Raw genomic sequence first — 9,976 nt, 5'->3', positions numbered from 1 at the left:
GGACTGTACCACATAAGGGAGAAAAATACCTTAATGACCCAAAATATGGGACCATGTCCCATTCTATTACATAATGAGATGGCATGACCAGCTCATTATGCAATAGAAGTGGGACACATCACTTGTCCCCTCCAATGGTCCTATATTTTGGGTCCATGTAGCAGCGTTCCATGGGGAAAAAATAAAAGGACTGCAGCACATGAAGATATTGATTTTGGGACCTTCACACAATTTACTTTCAATCTACTTTCAATCGCTATCCAAACACATATTATACATTTTCCAATAAATAAAACAGAAAGGAACAAGTAGCGAGATTGAGCTCTTTGTATGTCTTATCATTTGCGCTCGCCCCAATTTTGTACGGAGTTGAGATAAATTAAAATTAACCCTCTAAATCTTTATCTCTACGATCTATAAATTTCCCAGAGGTCACAATCAATAGGTTTCCTCGTTCCCTGATACACCAAAAAACTCATTCCAGAGATCTCTCTCTTGCCACGTCACTTCCGTGACGAGTCCTCTCTCATCCCTTCGCTACTCTCTCTCTCTCTCTCTCTGGAGGTATTTAATTTGAAACTAATCATTATTCTCGTTGTTTATCCTTATTTTGTTTCGATTCGCGTCTCTCTCTCTCTCTCTGTTTGTTGATGGTCATCTAAATTTCTCTTTCAGGTAATCGAATGTTTACTCAGATCTACGTCTGTATTCTAATTTGTAATTGATATTTTTTTTTCCAGTTGAAAATTTTGATGGTCTCTAGATCGACTTCAGATATTATTATTATTATTCGTTTGTTTGATTGATTAATGGCCGAAAATGAAATTGGTTAAGAGTAGCTGGAAGTTAGCATTAATGGCGAGAATTGAGCTATTAAAGATGGGCAAATTATTGACTACTCTATTTATGTAACCATTTTTTTTTAAAAAAAATCTGTTGGAAAAAATAAACAATTTAGAAGTAGTTACTGGATTCTATTAAAGGTTTATTTGATTTCTAGAAGCAAAGATGTACTCCCAGAGATCCACTTACTTTGAGGAATTCTAGAAAAGCTAAGGAGTTGTGAGATGGAAAATATATAAATCATTAGAACAAGCAATGACGAGCTGTTAGCTTTCATTTGCTGCGGATCTTATATCACAATGGCATAAGTTCATCGATTATAGAATGTAGAGGTTTCCTCCCATGGGTGTTCAAAATATTTTTGGGGTCAATTTCATTAGCGATGACACAGTAGGAACTAAAAGTTACCACTATATTTGCGTCATTTTTCTATCAGTTGTGTTTTACAGTTCTCATTCTGCTTTTACTCAGCTCATACCATTGCCTCTGTAGCATTCATTCAGTAATTGAAACCTTGGCTCCAGTTTCGTAAGTGATGCTTGCTTGATTACACTTCATTTCTTTAATTTGTTTTTGGCCATCTTCATGATTCTGACCCGTTCCTGGTTCCAATATCTGGAGCTGAAGGTATCGTAACTTGTTGTTATATCATTTTTCAATTTATTCTATTGGGACCTAAGAGATTTGATATAAAATTCATAATATGGGACCAATAGAGGGGACAAGTGAGGTGTTCCCCTCCTATTGGATAATGAGTTGGCTATCATTAATGATGACCAACTCATTATCTAATAGGAGGGGGACACTTCACTTGTCCCCTCTATTGGTCCCATATTTTGGGTCCTTGAGGAATTTTTCAATTCATTATTGCTGTTTTTACATGTTGGTCTGTATTTGTAAGTGAAGACGGAGGAAGTATATCCTCTTAATATTAGTTGCTTTTGTTAACTGAAAACTTAGCTTTTATCCTAGTTTTACTTGTGCTTTAGCGTTTTCAATCATAGTTCTAGATGGTCTCTCTTATCTTATGGATCTCCTTTTCACAGGGAATTATATTACACATTCAACTTCAAGATGGTTAATTTCGGGAAGAAGCTAACAGCAAATCAAGTTGAAGAATGGAAAGGGTATGCTTATTCCCCCTTTTATGTTCCCTGATAGTATGCTTTAATCATCTTAAATTTAGTTTTAGTTACATATGGAGTTGTCCTATCCATTTTAAAATTCTCTCTTGCTGTTTCCAGATTCTATATTGACTACAAGTTAATGAAGAAGAAGGTTAGGCAATATTCACAACAGATTCAGAGTGGAGGAAGGACTCGTCGCGAGATCCTTAAGGAATTCTCAAGGATGTTAGATGATCAGGTACACTTTTTTGTTGTTGCAAATATATATTGATACTCAAGCAAATATGGACTTGTTATCTCAAGTATGCATGTGTTGCATCCATACTGTAGAATGAAATAATGCATTTTCTTGCACGAATTCATTTGTGTTATATCAACAACATAAAAAAACTGTTTGTATTCTAGGGTACACAAACATAGTTCTTGGATTATCAGATTCTCTACCTTTCGGCTATAGGTATAAGATTGTTGGAGATTGAATACAAGTCACTTCTTAAAGAGTTCCCAGCTATTTATGTTTGTGGTTAAGGTGGAGAGATTATGCTTTGCGATTGGTTTTTGTTATTTCTCTACTTTGATGTTGAGTTTATCTCTAATGCAATGAACAAATGCCTATACGTCCCACACCTTATGCAAAAAGAATTCACGCAATAATAAGTGCAAAAGAATTGCTATTTAACTATGCTGTCACGTAATCAATTCCCATCTTACTTGAGTTTTATGTTGGTTGTATAATGTTTGACGTCTAGTCTCTTGTGTTTTTTTAAGATAAATTTTGTTGCATTTTTTCTTTGGAGTTGATAACGTAATATGGGTTTATTAGCTAATTTTTTATGTTTATTTTATTCAGATAGAAAAAACTGTACTTTTTCTATTGGAACAACAAGGGATTCTTGCCAGCAGGATTCAAGAACTGGGGGAGCAGCGTTCCATTCTTTTGGAGAATCCAGATATATCTAAGATATCTGAACTTCGAGAACAGTATAGGGCAGTGGGTTATGATCTTTTGAAGCTTCTTAGATTCGTTGATTTGAATGCTACAGGCATTCGTAAGATATTGAAGAAGTTTGATAAACGTTTTGGCTATAGATTCATGGATTATTATTTAACATCTCGAGCTAATCATCCATACTCCCAACTGCAACAGGTCTTCAAGCATGTGGTAATAATTTAACCCACAGTTCAGATTGAGTTTTATAGTGACTCTGATATAATCATTTTCTTTTTCATTTTCGCCCAATCAGTGTCATTTTTTCATTGATTTGTACTATTGTTTCTTGAAATATTGAAATAAAGGATTGCTTTATAAATTGCTCCCCATTCACTAATTTTTTGGTGTGCAGGGAATTGGAGCTGTTGTAGGAGCCTTATCTAGAAACCTTGCAGATTTTCAACATCGTCAAGGAAGCTACTTATCTATTTACGATCAGCCGTCGGCTGTTCCTCAGGTTTATTTTTTTTCCGTTCTTCATAGGTTTTTGATTGATCAAGATTAGAATGTTTGGCATAATTTGTTATGAATTTAAATCACTATCTCCACTCACAATAATCTTTTTGCTTATTATGCAGGACCCTGTCATTGATCTAATAAAGGCATCTGTAGATAAGCTTACACGCTCAACAAATTTCCTTCACTTTTTGGGACAGCATGCACTTATTGTCCAAGAAGACATAACTGGTGTTGTGGAAGAACAAGTTGACAAGAAATATCATTTTATGTCTCTTATGCTGAACCTGGTGAATACTTTCCTTTATATGGTCAACACATACATAATTGTCCCTACTGCAGATGATTACTCGATGAGTCTTGGTGCCGCTGCGACAGTTTGTGGTGTTGTAATAGGATCAATGGCTGTTGCTCAAGTCTTCTCTTCAGTTTATTTCAGTGCATGGTCAAATAGATCATACTACAGACCTCTCGTGTTCAGCAGTATTGTGCTTATTATGGGAAATCTGTTGTATGCATTGGCTTATGACGTTGAATCTTTAGCAGTTCTGATTATTGGTCGTCTACTGTGTGGGTAAGTGTTGGTTTTATTTGCCTTAAGGAAAAAATGAACACACTTGCATATTCATTAAACATTTATTGTTGTCCCACATGACACATGCATATGTTGCACTCGTTACAGCATGTCCTATATCTTCCATTGACTAGACTAGTGTATTATATTATTATATGTGACAAGTTGTGTATTTTTAAGATGTATCATTTTGTATAGAATTCCAAATGCATATACCTTAACTACTCCAGCCTAAGTTGCATGGAAATGAGTACGGGTACGGGTGGTGGTATGTATGGGTACAGGACATTACAAATTTGTAAAAGGTAGGATATAGGGACACGGCTATATAGATATTTATATACACGTACGTATATTATATATTGAAATTAATAATTGACATGGGATCAACATTGTTTTTCGTTCACATGTTTTGAGAATTAAAATTCCTTTAATATTTTATTTTTTATATTATGTGGATTATAAATTGAAAACCCAATAATTTTTGAACTAGTCACCCAAATGACCCTTTAATAGGTCAAATTCCGACATGTGTTCAAGAAGTTTTAGGAAGTGGATATGAAGTGTAGGATATGCGTCCAAGAAGTGTATGAGAAGTGTTTTACATGAAACATACATCGCATAAGTGAGCACATGCTGGAATAAATGTATTCATATATACAAGGAGTGTCCACGGAGTTTGGGTATGTATACGGGTGTTGATGCTTGTCGGGTACAAGTACGACTTCAGTTAGGAGTACCCAGGTAACATAGGCTCCAACATATAAAGTGTTGTTTCAAACAGTATTTATGTCTTGCAAGTTTCTCTACTAGGTTAGATGCATGACTATCTGGGTTTTGTCTTCTTTATCGTATATTTCAATGATGGTAATAAAAGGATTTTGCAGACTTATTTGAAATGTTATTCTTTCTTTCATGCTTAGTTGCATTAAAGTTTTCTTATCTGGAACTTTACCATGATTCAGACTGGGTTCCGCAAGGGCTGTTAACCGCCGGTACATTAGTGATTGTGTGCCGCAAAAAATTCGCATGCAAGCATCTGCAGGTTTTGTTAGTGCCAGTGCACTTGGAATGGCTTGCGGTCCTGCCCTTGCTGGTTTGCTGCAGACCAATTTCAAGATCTATGGTCTCACAATTAACCAAGACACATTACCTGGCTGGGTGATGACAGTGGCCTGGTTTTTTTATTTGATTTGGTTGGGGTTTTCTTTTAAGGAGCCAGTTCGTGATACTGATGAGATCCAAAACCCACAGGAAACTGGTGTTGGTAGGCTAATCTTTATTCTTATGCTGTATTTAACGTTCATACATGCAAATACATTGCTTATTTAAAATGGAAACTTTTTTTTATAGCATCAATTTGAGAAACATCTAAATTCATGCTATTATGGAACTGGGATTTTACATAGAGGCGCAGATTAGTTTTATGGTCAAACAAAGGGATCTAAGGATCACTCAAGATCTATTTGTAGAATCTTTACTTCTCCTTGCTAATAGTGTTTGAAAAAGTAGCTTGATTCATCTGAGTGCTAGGAGCTAATGAGTGCTTCAGTTCAATTGGGTGGAACAATAGTAGTTGACAGGATAGCAAGGATCTCAGATCGTGTGGCCTATATGAATGTGTCAAGGAAGTTAAAAAAAAAGATAACAATTGGCAGCCTGTTATAGGATGTGATCTTTAATAGACAATTAATAGAACTGAAAGGAGCAGGGATTCAGGTGCAGATAATTTTGGATAAAGCATAAGGACTTTGCTTTTCCTATGTATTTGCGTAAGTATTTTCATGTTTACATATAATTTTGGATGCTATTTGACTCACAATGACCATATGAATTAGTTTACTCAACGACTTTTGCCATTGAGTTATACTAATTCCCAAAGGAATAGGTTTCAGCCCATAGATCTCTTGATTTATTTAATCATTCATAAGAAATTTTTAGATATTTGATATTCCAATTGTGCTTTGTCTTATTTCTCAAAATGACTGTTCTTTTACAATTAGGACATGTTGATCATGAGCGACTTGAAGGTGGTCTGGTACAACCGCTGCTTTTAAACTCAGAAGAGAGAAAAACTGAAGACGGTGACGAAGAATGTGATGATAGTGAAGAAGCTTCTGAAGATTCTCATTTACCTGCAAATTCAATTGGTTCAGCATATAGATTGCTTACACCTTCTGTGAAGGTTTGTTGTTACTAATTATCTAACAGTCGGCCTTATTTCTTTTAAGCATTTAGTTATTGTTTACTTTCCAGTTGTGAATCGGAACCTTGTCTGCATGCAGGAGTATGGAACACAGTGAACATTATAAATTAAGTATATTTGCTGTGGTTCTGTAAACATCAATGATGACATCTTTGTGTAGTAATTTGGTACACATTTTGAAGAACTTCTTATAATAGCATGAACTTTAACCTTTTCAATTGTCATAATGGACATCACATATGACTTGGATTTAACTGTGAAACGTGATTCCTGGTCTGCATTTTATATTAAAAATTCCTTTAGGCAATGAAAAGGATTCCTAGTACATATTGTAATACATCCTGCTACTATCTGATGGTTCAAATTCACAAGCATTTCAGAACCTTATATCCATTGATCTAGAATCTTAAGAATATGGAATTAATTGGTCTATTGGAATCAGTTTACACGTCTCAAATGCCTATGGTTTGTATGCATAGACATTAATGTTGTACTCCAATGCGGGCACAGGGTGTTGAATATGATAATAGTCCAAAATCTTGACATGAGGAAACAACTATACATGTTTATTCACTTGAATATACCGTGTATGTCTCAGAAATAAGTCTATGTAATAGGTTGTTATTCATACAAGATAAAGCCTAATTTTAGTTTTATATGAAATAGTTTTTGTCGAAAAGACAAAAGATTCAAATTTCTTTTACATGATTTCTAGGAGTAATAACCACACATTTGTAATTGTCAACACCGGACTTGGATGGATGTAAGTGGTGCAGATCTTGCTAAAAGGAAACAAAGAACAAAATGAAGGAAACTTTTTATTCAAAATGAACATTTGTGACTGGCGATCTAGAACTGTGTTTACAATGTTTCTAGCATTTGCATGTTTCTTTCTTTTTAAGTCCAGAAATCTTACCTTTATCTGTTGCTCTCTGTAGGTCCAATTGTTGATATATTTCATGCTCAAATATGCAATGGAAATTTTACTTTCTGAATCAAGTGTCATTACCACATATTACTTTAATTGGAGTACTAGTTCAGTGGCAATTTTCCTGGCTGTACTTGGATTAACAGTTCTTCCTGTCAACGCAATTGTTGGAACATACATCAGCAACATGTTTGAGGACAGGTAATTGATACATTAGGACTCTATTCTGGTGCAGTCAAGATATCTGATTATTCATTATTCCTAATACTGTTTATTGTACTTAAATGTTACTACTGCATTACCATCCATGGAAGCTACTTTATCTCCCTTCTTGAAATGTGTTTTTTGTCAATATCGATATTTTCGCATATAATTCATACGTACATACTGTGTGTGTTTCGTAACTAATTTTATGCCCTTAGCACTTCATATTTGAAATTACAGTAGGAGGTTTTACAAAATGCGTATATTTGCAGCAGCAGATGCTACTTTGAAATTGATATTGCTTTACTTGTAAGAAAAGTTATTTTGCATTAGATTTTTTTTTCTTTCACTTTGATTACACATTCTTCATCTAGAATGTAGTTGCTTTATCAGCTTGATTACTAGGAATTTGTATTAAATTAAATATGTATATCTGGAACATTAAATGACTCAAAGAGTCCTTGTCTTTCCGTAAATATTGTCAACCTTTAGTGTAAATGTACTCATTGACATGCATGCTGTAGGCCCATGTCTAGAATGTAGTTGCTTTATTAGCTTGATTACTAGGAATTCATATTAAATTAAATGTATATCTGGAACATTAAAGGAATTAAAGATTCATCGTCTTTCCGTAGATATTGTCAACCCTTTAGTGTAAATGTACTCGTTGATATATGTCATATATCTTTTTGATACCATAGTACTCTGCTTCTTTCTATGGATGGGTTTATTGCTTGATGCATTTTCATTTTACTTACTTCTTTTGATGGGACAAGCTTTTTCTTGATGTCTCTGGTTTTTGATCAAAGAAGGCTTAGATAATTGCAATGAATTTGCATTTTGATACAATTTCATTATCTGTATGAGTTTGAAAACCCAATATCCATAAACTTTTCCTGAAGATACAACCTTACAATTTGGGATATGGACTATCAGTAAGAAGCGTTTATACTCTGAACTGTGTTCTGCCTGGATTGCAGCCTTTTGATTTTCTTTCATTCTGTCAGCAAGTTGTAAATATGCATCGCTTTTGATTTGTTGTTATAGACTCTCAGACTCTTTCTTGAGATTTGTTATCCTCTTGTAGAAAGTTCTATTTTACTAATTTTCTTCAAATTCAGCATGTTTTTAACCTATATGTTGATATTTTGCAGACAAATCCTTCTAGCATCTGAAATTATGGTGTTATTAGGTATACTTTCGAGCTTCCACATTACAAAGACATATACGGTGCCTCAGTATGTGACCTCAGCACTTATTACGTTTGTAGCCGCTGAAGTGCTTGAAGGTAATTTCATGTCGAAAAGTGAACAACTGTTAAACTGATATGCACATTTAGGTTCCTCTTTTCTCGAGGGCTGTTTTCTGTTGCTGCATTTACTTGTCTGGAAACTTTGTGCAGCTTCTAAAAACATTTCTTTAGACATCAATTACCTTGATAAAGTTGAGGTTTACTGTCACCTAATGCAATTCACATATAAACTGATAATATTAAATTGTAATAGAGAATCAAAGATGACATTTTGGGGTAAATATCGCAAAAATTACTGTGAGCTTTTGGAGGGATTTGCACAAAATCACGTGAACATCGGTTCACTTCTGCTACTTTCTTTATTTTATTTCTTTAATTGAATGGCAAGATAAAATATTTCTTTAGGAAATATGCAACCTATTTCTTCAATTAACAGCAAGATATATAATGTTTCTTAAGGAAATATGCAACTAAGCATTAATTTAGTAGAAAATGCTTATATATTTGGGTTGTTTTTTATATTAGTCCCTTAAATCTTTAATTTTAAGAAACTAACCCCTCAAATTATTGAAATTGCTATTATGCCCTCCAATTCCTATAAGGTGACTAAGAATTAGTCCATTAAATCATTGAAATTGCTATTAGGCCCCCTAATTCTTATAAGAGTTGTTTTGCCAACGCAGGTGTTAATCTATCACTTTTATCGGAAGTTATGTCATCTCGGCTAGCACGTGGAACTTTTAATGGTGGCCTCCTCTCAACTGAGGCCGGAACACTGGCTCGTGTAGTTGCAGACTGTACAATTACCTTAGCTGGGTATTTGGGAGTGAGCAAGCTCCTAAATGTCACCCTACTTCCTTCTCTAGTCATTTGTGTAGCCTCCATTGCCGCCACCATCCTCACCTTCAATTCTCTTTTCTAATTATTTTTCAGTTAGTAATATTGCGTTCCTTTTCTTCTGGGTGCGTATAGCAGAATGCTATTCATTGATTTGTTGATTCATGTAATCGAATAAGTTGCAGTTTGAGTAGCCTGTCCCTCTTAGGAATTTCTGCTGGAAAATTTGAACGGCAAGCATTTATAGTCATCGGAAGTGTATATAAACTATGAACACCACGTACATGTTAGCTGGTATAGTAGGCTCTCTGTGTTTTGTCGGTTTTTATTTATTCACAAAGTGTGGTTTTATGTATTAATCAATTAGCGCCCTTATGATTATTGACAGCAGAATTTGAAGTACTGTATACTTGGTCTCGCATCATGTTGTTAAATCATCTACTAGACCTGGAAACAGATGCCACATTTCCACAATCTTCCATCTACGTAACTAGGCTTGGAATTAAACCGACTTGGGTTTCTTTTTCATTTTCATCATTTTCTGAAATGAACACCCTA

General features: G+C 34.6%; 1 protein-coding gene across 3 annotated transcripts; it reads left to right on the top strand.

Moving 5' to 3' along the window:
* LOC109819775 (SPX domain-containing membrane protein Os06g0129400-like) lies at nt 438–9,799 on the top strand. Of its 3 annotated transcripts, none has more exons than XM_020385655.1 (11): nt 438–564; nt 1,890–1,970; nt 2,088–2,208; nt 2,821–3,132; nt 3,314–3,418; nt 3,540–3,991; nt 4,957–5,258; nt 5,995–6,176; nt 7,136–7,326; nt 8,484–8,617; nt 9,265–9,799. In XM_020385655.1, the coding sequence occupies exons 2-11, from the start codon at nt 1,918–1,920 to the stop codon at nt 9,501–9,503; spliced, it is 2,091 nt and encodes a 696-aa protein (XP_020241244.1). In that variant the 5' UTR covers nt 438–564; nt 1,890–1,917; the 3' UTR covers nt 9,504–9,799. The 3 variants fall into 3 exon arrangements, with proteins under 3 accessions (XP_020241244.1, XP_020241243.1, XP_020241245.1); XM_020385654.1 differs by lacking the exon at nt 438–564 and adding an exon at nt 567–675; XM_020385656.1 differs by lacking the exon at nt 438–564 and adding an exon at nt 1,337–1,371.

This window comes from Asparagus officinalis, chromosome 8 (genome assembly GCF_001876935.1).
Source record: "Asparagus officinalis chromosome 8, Aspof.V1, whole genome shotgun sequence".
In the NCBI taxonomy this organism is placed as follows: Eukaryota; Viridiplantae; Streptophyta; class Magnoliopsida; order Asparagales; family Asparagaceae; genus Asparagus; species Asparagus officinalis.
This window is presented reverse-complemented; position numbering and strand designations above follow the sequence as displayed.